Here is a 14,791-nt window from a genome sequence, read left to right on the forward strand (position 1 = left end):
ACCATTACTACCACCAACAGCAACAAACTAATGTCATTCATCATTATCACCATCGTCATGATCGAAATTAAATTTCAGAACCCCAAAAAAAAAAAAACTTTCAGAATCAGAATCTCCGTTATCGAAATGGAGTGGGATGGTTATTATACACCTCTGTCAAAAATACAACCGATGGGGTTTTGTCCGCTTTCGGACTTTAACTTTTGTAGTTTGTCCTAGCGTGTGTGTGTGTATGTGTGTGTGTGTGTGTGTGTGTGTGTGTGTGTGTGTGTGTGTGTGTTAGCGGGGGGGGGGTCCTACACTCATCTGGTTAAATTAATTTTATGAGAGGAAGCGGAAGTGACGAAATTGCTCGGCCTGACAGCATTCCAAGATGGCGTCGTTCCTGGGTGTCCAGCTGAAAAAGACCTATGAGGTCGATTTAGTAAAGCCTATGAAAACTTTTATAGAAAATATGATTAGTTCGGCTGATGTTAGTGACTATAATAGTTCTATGAATGAATTCAATAAGCTTAGAAATTCCATGATGGCCAAATCGGTCGACAAACACGAATCTGCTTTAGAAGTCCTCTACAGGTAACGTCAATACCTTTCCTGTTGTCACATGAATCAGACTGTCTTTTTATTATTTATTTTTAGATTTGGTTTATACCTTTATCATCTGTTTGATGGTTTAAATTTAAAAAAGAAATCGCTCGACAGTCGCTTAAATTATGCCTCATCGACGTGTTACTCCATTCCCGTGATTGGAAAAATAAAAACGATAGCTTTCGATTGTTTGTCAATAAAACTTATTATTCTGTTTAAATATTTCTTCTATTTCAGCTGTTCTTAGATGTTAGATTTCCATAAAGATATTTCTTATTTATTATAAATACGAGAGCCTTTCTCTTATAAGAAAATGTAACTGAAATTTCAGCCTAAAAATCGTGTTTTTTCATCGATCTCATATTCGTGGCTGGTGAAAATGTCTGCTTTAAAAAAAATCTAATAGAATGTGTATGATTTAATATATTTTTTATTGGGTTTCGAGTCTTTTGTTAATAATTAACAAAAGAATCGTTGACAATTGTTTGACAAGCCGGAAGAAGAATTGTCAACTGTGAAGAAGTATGTTGTGATGCGAGGAGGAGAAGGAAGAGGAAATAACAGTGGACGAGTCCACTTTAATAAGAAGGGATGTGCTCTCTCTTTGTTAGTTTCAATCGGGCACCTGAACAAATTGCAACAACTTGGTGAAATCCTTTGGCCCATCCATGCAAACAAAGATAAGAATTAAAGTCTCTGTAAGGAGACTTTCTAAAATTCGTTGCAAGTGAGACATTTTACTTTATTTTAAACATTTTATTTCTCTTTTTTTTTTATTCCTAACATAAAAAGTCACGAAATAACATTTAATATAACTAATTTCTTACTAGTTATTTTCGTTACGATTTTCAAACTTAAAAGTTTAGGTTTCTCTGCAAATATTTCTCGAAATTGTAATTTTTTTAACTGAAAATTCACCATTTCTTTTCATATTCATATACTAGACAAGTTGTATTCATTGTTGTTTCAATTTTTTTGTACATAAAGTAACTTTCATTGAAGAAAAGCTTTGTCTTGGCCCAGATGTAAATAAATCCCTTTTGTTTGTAAGTGCCTTCCTGTAGAATATTGCATTATTTAAAGTTATTTTTTTAATACCCTATATAACGCATAACTTTGTCTCTTATAATTTACTGTTACCTCACTTTTCTACATTTTAATTATGAGATTAGCAACTTTCATACATTTTCCCCCATCAACTTTAATAGCTAATGTTATGAAACCTGTGTGATTTACTAACAAATTCAACTATTTTAATTCCACGAATTTCATCTTCAGCACGTATAATTCTTCCAATTTCACCGTGTAATGTAGTCATATATATATATATATATATATATATTTATATATATATAATTGTGTGTGTGCAATAGCCTGCACTATACACATGATATAAAATCCCCCCTCCCTGGTACCGCACGTATTTACTTACAACTGTTTTTGTTTAAGTTCAAGAATTACCCAATTAGCATTCCAAGCAAATAATTTTTATTGTTTTAATACCTCCAAATAATTTGTTTGGGGTTTGGCACGGTACCGTTTGGCTACATTTTCCTCGTGCATCTGTTTTCAAAGATATTCTCTGAAGTGGATTACAAGTTGACACTTTGTTCGTCCGGTGTTAATTCAAAATTCAATGAACTTTCATTCAATTGTTGCTATATTTTGCTGTAAAGAAACTGTTGTAATGTATTTTCTTTGTTAGCCTCCTCAGAGATTTTCTTTACAGCAACTTCAAGTAATTTTTGAAAAGCGATCTCATTTAATCACAAGAAATGAATTAAAATTTTGCTTGAAATATTTTTTTTGTATCTTTTGTCCCCTTTTAGCTATGTCTATCATCATTTCCAAAGATAGCCTATTACTTTAAAACTAACGGAATTGTTTTAAAACATCCTCTCTCAACTAATTAACAAGTCCTTTCTACTATTATTTGTGAGGATTGTTGTTTTCTAAACATGTTTTTTCCCCCTTGTTTTGTAATATATTCCCTGTTGGTACCCTCATTACCCAAGGAGTCGTTTCCTGTCAGAACTGTTCAACACTGCAAACACTCATGTTACCAGCATTTTTAAATATCGTGCATTGTTTATCCTATCTTTAGCACCAAACCAACTTCCTGTTGCTCTCTTTGTTCCTATCGAAATATTTTGGATCTCGTCTTGCTGAGAATTATTAAAACAAAACAATGCGGTTGAAATACTTCGTTATTTTTATTTCGGTCGACTGCAATGCGCCTGCAGTCAGCTGTTGATTCCCACTTTTTTTTAAAATGTGTGTGAAGCAATGGTTTGCCAGGAACAGGTCGAAGGGAACAACTTAGAATGAATTTGTTTCGGGGTAGACTAGACAAAATTTGGCAATTGCTTTATATATATATATATTTTCCGTGTGAGTTTGTGTGTTCATGTGTCTTATGTACACACACACACAATGTAATCGGTGGTTTGTATTAATACAGCAAGTGTATTTCGTCATGTATTATGACGTATTTATGACAACTGCAATCGGGTTTTGGGGCGATGCATTTTTCCCTCGCATCTCATTATAACATTCCTTTCAATATATTATTTTACTGATTCATGAAACCCGTTTGTTAAACCCGCAATTTTAATACTGTGTATTATCTAATTTCGATAAGATAACTCATTCAGGAAATCATTATATCACTGCGCCTTTTTCTTTGAATTATTTTATTCTTTCACTCGTTTTGTGTTCGTTACTGTTTGGGGAGTTTTCTTTTTGTTTTAATACTATGTTCTCTTAACTGAAAAGAAACTGTTTAGATCTCCGTAAATCTAGACGGGTGCTTAAGCGCTTGTTGATAGTAGTTTCAAGCTGTGACCAGTGAATGGGTGGAGGGAAATCATGTAGAACTAGAAATGTTACAATAAAAACAGGTGAGAGGAGTAAAGTTTACTTGTTATCAATAATTAGATCTATGTTCGTTGAGGACTATTAAAAATTCTTATCAACATTTGGAACTTGGTCCTAATAAACTCATTTGAAGTGCTGTGAATTTACAATTTGCTGAATTATAAATACTTGATATTACATTGAAGACTTGTAGATTTTTTTCGAGTGCTTCTTGAGCATTTTCTAACATCAAAATATTAAGACAAGTTGATTCTTGCATTGAGCAAGTAAATCGGTTTGAAACTGGTGTCAAAAGAAACTGTGAACTTCAAAAATCTTGTAATTAATTTGCAGCCAACCCGAGATATTAAAAGGTTTTCTACGACTAGATTCGAGTATTTCTGAGATGAAATCTTAAATATACCCTGCCTACCTTTCTTCAATTTCAACTCCCTCAGAGAAGAATCATCGCCCCCCCCCCGCAGCCTTACAGTAAATCTTGTTTCTGTGTGTGTGTGTGTATAATCACCATCGTTTAACGTCCGCTTTCCCTGTTGGTATGGGTTGGACGGTTTGACTGAGGACTGGCAAGCCAGGAGGCTGCACCAGGCTCCAATCTGATCTGGCAAGGTTTCTACAGCTGGATGCCTTCCAAAACGCCAACCTCTCCGAGAGTGTAGTAGGTGCTTTTTACGTGCCACTGGCACGGGAGCCAGTCAGGCAGCATATATATATATATAATATATACATACACTGTTTCACAGTTAAGTACATTAATTATGAGGTAGTAAAGTCGTTGGTTAGTTTCAGGTCGGTCTTCATTTATGATTTAAGGTGTTCCAAACTGTGACCATCTCGTCTTTATCGAACTACATCTTTATAACTAGGTACGGGAGTGGTGGAGATTTGTCTGCTATTTCTAGCTGAGCGAGCGATTTGGTATTGCCGGTGCTGGTGTGTTTATGTTCCGACTTCACCCATCCTCCTTAAAACAATGCACCCCGCCACTCGTATACCTCCCCGCCTCACTCGAATGTTGCCACTTGAAAAATCTTCTCCTTTGAATCTCCCCCACTCTCCGACAGATACCCACCCCTACCAAAGTCTGGCAGGACGACTCTTCAAGCGATCCATTTATTGAAGCCTTCAAAGCCTACGAAATCCTGTTAAGATTTCCGTTTTGGTTCTTCGTCGGAGAGAAAAGATGCTCTACCTCCCCATATCCTTCATTTATTTCAGTGTTTTAATTCTTTTATTTTCCGTCGCCGTTCAGCCTCATTTGTTTCTTTAGCCTCTCTTTGACTCATATCTGAATCACGTATCATTTTTTTTTCTATTTGTTTCATTTTAAAAGCTAAAGTATCTTGGGTGTTCCTCCTTTGTATTTTGTGACCAACAACAAACACTTGAGACGATGACAGCAAAATAGTTTCTAAGAAGCCTACTTATATAACCACTTTAAGTCAAACAACAATTGTTGTGAGAATATTTTTGTTGTTAAAGTTTTGCAGGTTTTTATATGCTTTTGTGTCACAAAAGCATTCTAGGTACTACTAAAGCAGCACGGTCCGAACGCGCAGTCGCGCGTCCGCACTAGCTAGTCGTGAGTGGTCGATCCTAACCCTAAACACGTATTCATTTGCACACGCGGGTGGGTTAGGGTTAGGATCGACCACTCAAGACTAGCTAGCGCGGACGCGCGACTGCGCGTTCGGGTCCGTGCTGCTTCAGTGGTACCAGCATTCTGTGGCTGTGATCCGAGTTCAAATTCAAATTTAATTTCGCTAATTTCCAAGAACAAAGCCCCTCACACATTGTCCCAGCGGCCCCTTTTTTTAAGTTCAGTGACTCCTTTCACTCATTGTGAAAAATCACAGAACACTGTCAAGCAGAGAATAACCAACCTTTGTAATACTTTTCATTGTTTAGAAAAAAAAACTGTAAACTTACGAAAAGCTATTTATGAATGTCCGTGTAACAAAGACCACTATTATCTCTGGTGGACGAGGCTGAAAGAGTCGAGGAAAGGCACTTTCCTCATCGGTCAAGCTCTCAACTCTTGCAGATCCACTTGGAAATTGAGGCAGGTGCTACCTCTCAGTGAATTTTTGAAAAGACGTGTGACTGTGGCAAAAATGGTCTAGCGTGAATGACCCTACTCTATGCGCCTGTAGATTGGAGAGCAGGAGAGAGGGCTCGTACCTTTGGTGGTCAGGGTAATCTTGGATCTGTGTTGTTCCTTGACTGGCCCAAGTTGGAGTTTCTTTTGTATCAGAAGGACTACATCAATCATGTTATCACACACTTTGTATACTTCAATCGCATTTCAATGTCTTTTTCTATTTCTTTCTCCTCAAACTTTATGCAAATCCCCACAGAAATTGTCTGTCTTTGTGCATGTAAGCCCCTGTGGCTAATAGCGAGCTGGCAGAATCGTTAAGCACGCTGGACAATGCTTAGCAGCATTTTGTCCGTCTTTACGTTTCAAGTTCAAATTCCCTTTCATCCTTTCGGGGGTCAGTAACATAAATACCAGTCATGTACTAGGTCGATGTAATTATTCCAGAACTTATTGACCGTGTGCCAAAATTTTAAAATCAATATTAAATTATTATTAAACGGTTACTATCTAGTTGTATTGAAAAGTCTACAATAGTCAAACCGTGAAGGAATAAAGTTGTGTTTTTATTTATTTTAATGGCAGGTGAAATAAGACCCACCTGCTCCAGCAGCTGCTAAAATCTTTTCTATGACCACCTTGTTCTTCTAATCAATCTCTGCCCCCCACCTCTTGACAGGTGTATATAGTTTACCTATTTATGTGTGTGCGTATATATATATATTTAATAAGCCAGGTGCAAGACATTCTGTCAATAATTAAATATTATCATTCCTATTTTCTTACACCATGTGCTTTTTTTCCTGCAGAAATTACTTGATGTTCAATTAATTTTTCTTTTTTAAATTTCAAGTACAAAATAGTAAAAAACAGTTGACACATTTCCTGAATAATCGGTGAACTTCGAAAAGCGGGAAGTTGCGCAACAATGTTTCTAATTTTGGCACAATAGTTATTTTTTGAGGGGAGGGGGGAGGAGTCAAGTCGATATGATCACTCTCGGTACTTTACTGCATCGACCCCCGAAGAGACGAAAGGCAAAGTCGACGGTACTATTTGAACTCTTGGCGTTAAAAGCCGGGAGAAATACCGTTAAGTATTTTTGTTCGACGCACTAACCGTTTCTGCCAGTTCACTTTGATAATGATTTTTATTTTTGTTTGCCACGGGGGCATCAGATGAAAGGGATATTACAAGAACAGTTTAGTTTTTGTGCAGGGGAAGAAATGGGAAAAGACGGTGAAATGAAATTTGCCACAAGGGCCTATATTTAAACATATAAAAGACATAACGGAGTCATTTTTAGAATAGGTATTATTTTGTTGTTATTGGAAGAAAATGTCCTTTCTGAGCTTTAAAAACCCAGTAAATATTTTTTGTTTTCTGCTTCCTTTGTTATGCATCCTCGTGCGGTAGTTATGACTTATTTAAATTTTCTTTGAATTGTTCCCCCCCTTCCTACTGCTGCTCCTCCTCCTCCTTCCTGCTAGACCCACAGTTTGTGGTAGTGGCAAGTAAAAGCCAGGCACGTGTCGGTTGACAATAAGGACTCGTCCTGTGATTAAGAAAGGACCAGATGGTGGGGGTCGGGTGGTCGGGATAGACGCACAAGGGAAGCGTGTACACGCGTCGGTTTTCCTTCGTACCGTCCCTATTTGTTGGCCCTTTGTAGTAGTAGTAGTAGTAGTAGTAGTAGTGCTGTACCTTAAACATGTTTAAGGGGTTTGTTTTGAATATTTTTTTTTAACAAGCAGACAACGATCTCTCTCTCTCTCTCTCTCTCATTAGTCAATAACATAACTTGGGAAACGCGTTAGTGGTGAAACTAAGTGGATTTGGGATTTAAAATTATTTCTTCTGCTGAACGGATTTTCAGTTTGAACACCCCCCTCTTCGCGTCCGTTATTACACCACCGAAACGCATTGAAAATATTGTGTGTGTGGGAGTCACGATTAATTTTCTCATGAGGTTCTAACTTTTGAAGGAAGGGGTACCAAAAAAAAGGATTAGGTGGGTAGATTTGTTACGGATTATAACCGTCCAGAAACATCAGATTAAAAACTTATATACCAATATAAAGATTTTAAGGATTAGAACAGCTGAGAGGTGCCTTGTTTTCTCAGTCATAATTCAAGACTATTGTTAAAAGATTGTAGTCTCTCAGTTTTTTTGTTGTTGATTTCTACTGATTTAATAATACAAGTCATTTTATCGAGAATGGTAGAATAATGTTTGTACAAATTCTTTTCTTTTCAAAAGAATTTCAGAAGGGAGCCACTTTCTAAAATATGAAAGATGAAGATTATATATGTAGTATGTGACTACTAAACCTAATTATCTTTATAAAAGGGATGCTGAATAAACATTTTAGGGGTCTGAGCTGGTCTTGATTTTTTTCTTTTCTCTTAATACATGAACCCTCGGTCTTGAATATCTGCGTCCCCCCCCCCCCGGTTTTGTTATTATTGTTCTTATTTACAATAAGTTTTGAATTCCATATTCTGAATGAAATATTTTGCCATGTTTGTTGTGCTAGTTTTAGTACGTTGGTTGAGTATCCGTTAGCTGAACCAGTTATACTAACAAACCTCATTTTTGCTACAAATGTTTCTACGTAATGTGTCTATTCCCCCCCCCCCCCCCCCAAGATAAGATTACTAACAGTATTTGCTACAGGAACTATTAATTGCCAATTAGCAACTGTGATTGTTGATTCTGATTAGATATAAAGTTTCTGTAGAAATTTGATGAGTATTAACTTATTAAAGAAGTGAGGTTCTGGAGGCATTCATTCTTTTTTCCACTAATACTCTAAGTACAGCCAGGCAGAAAAGACCCGACTAGTGTTGTAATCAAAGCCAAGTCGACATGGAATCGCAGACTTGGCTCATAGGAAACTTCTTACCTAGAACTGTAAAACTCTAGACAGACTCATCATCTACCGTCAAGGAATTTCGCTAACTTTCATACTAAAACCTGCTTAATTCTTTTGTGCAGACATAAATGAAGAATCTGTTTGTCCGATTGTTTTTATTATCATCATTATTATTGTTGTTGGGTTGGGTGTTATTGTGATGCGTGTTCAACCCATTCATTCATTCCCCCCACTTTTGATCATTGAAACTGTAAGCTGATATCTGTAACCTGTGAGAATCTCACACTGACAAGATTTACGAAAAGTTCCCACGCTTTGCCCCTCCCTTCTCATTTTTGCCTCTTCTAACCAAAGCCTCTTAAAAAAATATAAAAGGTAACTGTCTTGTTCTCTGCACCATTTTTTTTCTTTCTTTTTTTTTTTTCTCTTTCGAATTTCTAAAGGTTGCCTAAGTTGTTCGAGTCGCTTTAACATCTGTGTCAGCAATTTTGGTAGCTGGATTGTAATCTAAAGACGCAACTAAGATGTAAGACAAGTACTTTGGAAGAAAACTTCATTTAAAACCAGCTGTTTTATATTTCTTTTCAGGTGGATACAGGCAACAAGTTTATTAAAACATGACCTATATAGGGATTTAGGTTTTAAATTTAGTCAGGAATGTTGTGCCTGCGCATTCAAAGACGTAGTGTTCGGTGATGCTGTACAGTTTTTAAAAAATGTATTAATTTAATTAGAAAATATATCTACGTCTGAAATAGTGTCCAAAGTGGGTTGGTTTGGGGAATTTAATACAAATTGTTGACATTGGTTGCAGGAAGGCTTAATTTTCTTAATTTTGACGAGGTTAAAACCAGGGTTTAGGGCTCAGCAGATTGTAAGGAAACACTAGTTGCGTTGACTCGACACTGATTAGTTTATTTCCCTTCAAGTAATTACCTCTTGGCCTTAATTAAGAAACACTTCCAATTGTTTAATTTTCTTTTTACTGCGGCTTAAAAAAATTTTTTAATTGAATGAATCTACCCCGGTATTTATTTAAAAGCTCGGTACCTTTTGCCGAACCGCTAATTTTCGCTGGCGTAAACACAATACCAGTTGTCGAGCGGTGGTGGGGAACAGACACACACGAAGACAAGCACACACAACAGGCTTCTTTCAGTTTCCGTCTAACCAAATTCATTGAAAGCTTAGGTTGGCCAAATGCTATAGTAGAGAACTCTTACCCAAGGTACCACTATTGTTTTTAATTACTCTCACGAAACGTTTTTCTTCACACCAGAATTTGCAATAGTTCACAATATCTCGTCAGGCCTTATTTATTTTCCTCGCCGTCCTATTTAAGATTAACAAAAGTCAGTTACTGCATTATTTTTATGGCGCTTTTCGAGGTTTTTAAATTTTTTATTTTATTATAGATTTTAAGACAACCAGGTAGACTGTCTATTCTTTTATTGGTTGATACCAATTTCAGGGGTTTAAAATGCGGATTAGCCATGACCAAAATGACATGTCTTCGCGAGTGATGTATCTAAGACTACGTTATTCCATGTGCTTTGTGTAAGACGTTTGATTTGAGAGAAATTTGACTGCTATTTCTAATTTTGTTTCGCGCCATTGATGTGCAAAAATATTAGTCTTGATTTAAAATGTGAAATTAAAATGAAGACAATTCTTTCTACAATTAAGGGTACAGACAGAAAGGTTTATAATAAGCAATAAATTGTATATCATAGTGTGTAGTGTAGGCGCTGTTAAGCAAATACTTGGGTGACAACAAACTGGGGTAGTATTTCAGTTGTGTACCAAACTGGTCAGTTAGGATTTCAACTGAGATCTAAATACGGTAGGGGTAAATAATTTTCTGTGATGTTGCTTTTGTTTCAATCAATAACTCCCCTCTCTCAAAGATACAAAAGTTATTTGCCCTTAACTTAGGGGCCTGTGATTTTGGACAGGGAGGGTCTCGTGTCAAACATGGTAACCATACCCTCAAGTAATGACATGAAGTTTTTGTGCAAGAATTAGAAAATCAGTGAGCGGACGTAAGGAATGTAGACTGTACCACCTTTCGTCTTTTTTTTTTTACAGACCCCTCCCCCCATTTTCGAGTACGGAGACTGCTTCTGAAAAAAAAAAAACTTGACCCCCCTCCCCCCCTAAAAAATTCAATTTTCACTTTTTCTTAAAAATTGAAACTTTGCAATTTTTCCCCCCCAGAACCATAATCTCCGTATTTTTCTACCTATTTCGGAGAAAAAAAAATCTGAAAAATTGAAAATTAGAGAATTTGGGTCGGGTCGGGTCGGTGGGAGAAATTTAAAATAAAAATTTTTTTTTTTTTTTTTTGTAGAATCAGAATCTTATTTGAAAATGAGGGTTCTGTAAATATATATATATATATATATATATATATATATATATATATATATATATAATAAAGACGAAATTGGGGTGCAGTCCACAATCTTTACGTCCGCCAATTCAGTTGGATTCCAACAATTCAATTACCTAATTAACCTGACAGGCACAATTGTCCGGCATATTTTTGAGCTTCAATTATTTTCAACCCCCTGATCGAGATGGATATCATTGTTCACATTCAAATTTAAGAAGAAAAAAAAGAAAAACCCTCAGTCAACAGTTAATTATTTGGTTTTGCATTTAGTGTGGATCTGGATGAATTGATAAAGAGAAACATATTTTCACGGGAATAGATAAAATAACCATTTTCATTCGTGATCTCCGAATAAAATGACGTCACTTGGGAATTGTAATGTGGAAAATAAAAGCTTTGTGTGTGTGAGTATATGATATAAGTTTGTTTAATAGTTTATGGGCATTAAAGGAACAATGTCGATGCAGCTTATGGCTAATTTAGAAAATTAGCCATGTGTTGATTGCGTTGACAACCAGTCGGCAGTATGGAGCAAGGAGTGAAGGCATGTGCTGTAACAGCGCATCGCTGTTTCTACCAATTTGTTGTTGGTCATTCGCTGCTACTCCTAACAATTAAGACACCTTTGCACCCTTCATGCGACAATCCTCCAACCCATGGGTCTGTTCGGGTGGTCTTTGCTGTTGAGGGTTTTAGGAGGTCAAAGTGCAAATCCCACCTCAATCCCTTTCGGTCGCCCCTATTTTACGACACAGAAGAAACGTTGGGTCTATTTTTAAACATGCCGGTCTCCCAGTGAAGGCTCAGTGGTTAGAGCGTCGAGCTTACGATCGCGAGGTTGTGAGTTCGAATCCCGGACCGGACTGCGTGTTGTGTTCTTGAGCAAGACACTCTATTTCACGTTGCTTCAATTCACTCAGTTGTAGAGTTGAGTTGCGACGTCACAGGTGTCAAGCTGTATCGGCCCCTTTGCCTTTCCCTTGGATAACACCGGTGTGCATGGGCGACTGCTGGTCTTCCATTAACAACCTTGCCCGGACTCGTGCCTCGGAGGGTGACTTTCTAGGTGCAATCCCATGGTCAGTCATGACCGAAGGGCGTCTCAGCAGCCGGTCTCCCACGCCACACATCAAAGAAAAATATACTTCCACCAGATGTAATGTTAAGAACCCAAAGTGATCTGGGAAAGTGAGATTTCGGGACCCATGTTATCCGAAGACCCCCCCCTCCCAGAAATTACAGTGAACTGAGGATATCTCGAGGACACGTGTGTTTACATTTTAATGGATATATAAACTTTCAAAATACGTGTTAGGAGATGGGAGCAGACGGTTAAAAGTTGTTGAAAAATAGTCAACATGTTTAAACGACCTGGTTTTATTATTTCAATGATCCGGCGTTACCCACGTACCGGATTAGCGGAACTTTATTGTATTGGTGATGTGTAAAGTTAAAGTTTAGATTTATGGAAGCAACTTGACCAAAGTTTAATGAAGAAAAGGCTGTGAGGTGGGGGTAGTATTTTCACAGATGGAAGGAAGTTGTTTTCCGACAGGGGGACCATGCCAGAATGTTCGATTCCATTGAAGGCACTTAAAGCCGGATTTTCATCCCAAAACAGCGACGAATTTCTTGATGGGGTCCCATAGTTTGTTCACCTAATTTCACTTAGGAGACTTCAGTCGCAGCGACATAAGAGATGTGCCGTGCATTGGAACTGAAACCCGAAACCATGGAGGTGCGAAGCGACACTTAATCACCAGTGTTTTATAGTAAAATGATTAATATTTCTGGAGGGACACAACGCAATTAAAGTGTAGCGAGATTTGGATAACCAGAAAGGTGCCCGGGAAACTTCATGCTAACCCATTTTCTTATAATATCAAAAATAATCTTGTTTCATTTTATTGAATATTGCTTATGGATCGTGGTTTTTCTTTGATTCATTCACGTTTTCAGTTTGTTGTCTGCTGTATATAACACAAAACCTTTCGGGGAAACTTTATTTACTTACCGACCGAAAGCGAGTTCTGAAACTTGAAATTTTTGGTATTCGTTTAAGAGATAAAACTTCTCCAAGAACTGTCAGGAACTTGTAATGATTCATGTTCAATTAATTCCGATTTTAACTCCAGCAATTTTGAATTGGTTTATAAAAGGTTCACTTCTCTTTTCCCTTACCTTCATAACTTGATATTGACACAAGACCTGTCTGTCTATCTTGTCTGAAATGGAATATATTTTGCTTTCCTCTGACAGTTGTATAAAATAAAATCCTAAACATTTCAATAACAAATTTTGCTGAGGTTGTGGGGTTGCTCGTCATCATACAAAAATTTGTTTTATTATTAAAATGTCTTTACAAAATGGTGCAAGCAGTTATTTTGTGTGTGTCCAAGAACTTGAAGCTCCGCACACCATAAAGTATGTTTACATATTTTATAGTAAATGCTGATACCAGTAATATAAACGGGTTGATTAATTTAACTAAACTCTTACAAAATTGACCACAACAAATAATTTGAAGTGCATTGTTTCAGTAAATATTTTTTAAATATGTTTTTGTTGGAATAGTTGTTCTCTTCTCTTCTCGTAGATACTATGACCAACTTGTTGCCATTGAAAACAAGCTACCAATTTCAGAAAACCAGGTATTGTGCCATTTTTTTTCTCTTCTCTTCCTTCGTCTCTGTTTTAACTATGGAACAAAATCAAAGCCCTAAATACAATTGTCTTAATGGGATAAAAATAAATGTACCAGGTGATGAGTTGTGCGTGTCTGTTTAACTATCCATACATCTACACACAAGCTCCATCGCCTAATCACCATCTATTGTGATGAGTGGGTGTGTTACACTACAGACGTCCGACAGCTGAATGGAGATGCTACCACGCTTCGTGCACTGAAATGGGAGGAAAATAAGGATACAACATTAACGTTTTGTTGAAATTATCAACGCGTCATACTATTTCAGAATAATATTATACTGTCTTTGATTTTGTTCCGTTCTTTCAGTACTTTTTCATTAATTTAAATAAGTGACGATGGAAAAGGAAACATTATTTTCTTAATTGTATGGAGTTAAGTGACATAAAGATGAAAATAATAGATGGACAACTGTGAAAGTAGAAACAGTGAGAGTGGTGAATAACAAACGATATAGTTTTTCAAATATGTTCTTTTTGAAGTCTGCATCTTTACCATTACTTTTTTATCTTTCTAGATTTAACTCCATCTTCGGGATGGGGGTACAAGTTCAAAAGAAATTAGGCATTTATGAAAACTATAGAGGTTTTTAAAAACAGCAAAAATTTCCAGACAAGTCAATCTTGCTAACACACACACACACACACACACACACACACACACACACACACACACACACACACCCGATGGAGGTGGAAACAACACAGAAGTAAATCTAAGACCTTTCAATTTAGAAAGAATTTATTAAAATGATTTTAAAATTTTATATAGTAAACAAAATATTACTGGTTTCGATGAATTTTATCTCATATTAATAAAAACTTGAAGTGAAAACAGTATATATATATATATATAAGGCTGTATATGGTCAACGACTGACCCTGTCTGAGATATAGTGTCACGAATAATACTTAAATTTATCTACTAAGTAACTATCATATTGATAGCAATACTGCTATTAATGCAAATGTATGAAGTGGCGTTCCTTCGTTATTGGTCTAGAGAGTGTCGGTGTGAGGAGACAGCTTCATTTATCCTCTTTTTCAGCCTACTCTCTTTATGTCAGATATGTGTAGGGTGACTGGCGTATACCAATATCGAAAGATTGCCTAGTTTTAGTTAACAGATCTGATTTATTTAAACATGCCATTTTGATCCCACTCTGCCTGATATCGCCCCTGGGTCAGATATTAAATTAACTGTTTTGAAGTGATTTAAATTAAAATCTTCCATCAAACTTGTGTTTTGTC

General features: G+C 36.6%; 1 protein-coding gene across 6 annotated transcripts in view; it reads left to right on the top strand.

Moving 5' to 3' along the window:
• Positions 1–365: 365 nt before the first annotated feature.
• The window catches only part of LOC106873542 (programmed cell death 6-interacting protein), a 40,214-nt gene continuing 25,788 nt past the window's right edge, over positions 366–14,791 (top strand). For 5 of the 6 annotated variants that reach the window (XM_089353158.1, XM_089353157.1, XM_089353160.1 and 2 more), the window contains exons 1-2: positions 366–576; positions 13,431–13,485. In XM_089353158.1, the coding sequence (XP_089209284.1) occupies positions 374–576; positions 13,431–13,485 (258 nt within the window). In that variant the 5' untranslated portion in view covers positions 366–373. Of the gene's footprint in view, positions 577–1,160; positions 1,316–13,430; positions 13,486–14,791 lie in introns of those variants that run through there. The other variant, XM_089353159.1, reaches the window with a different exon arrangement.

This window comes from Octopus bimaculoides, chromosome 6 (genome assembly GCF_046866305.1).
Source record: "Octopus bimaculoides isolate indiv1 chromosome 6, ASM4686630v1, whole genome shotgun sequence".
NCBI lineage: Eukaryota > Metazoa > Mollusca > Cephalopoda > Octopoda > Octopodidae > Octopus > Octopus bimaculoides.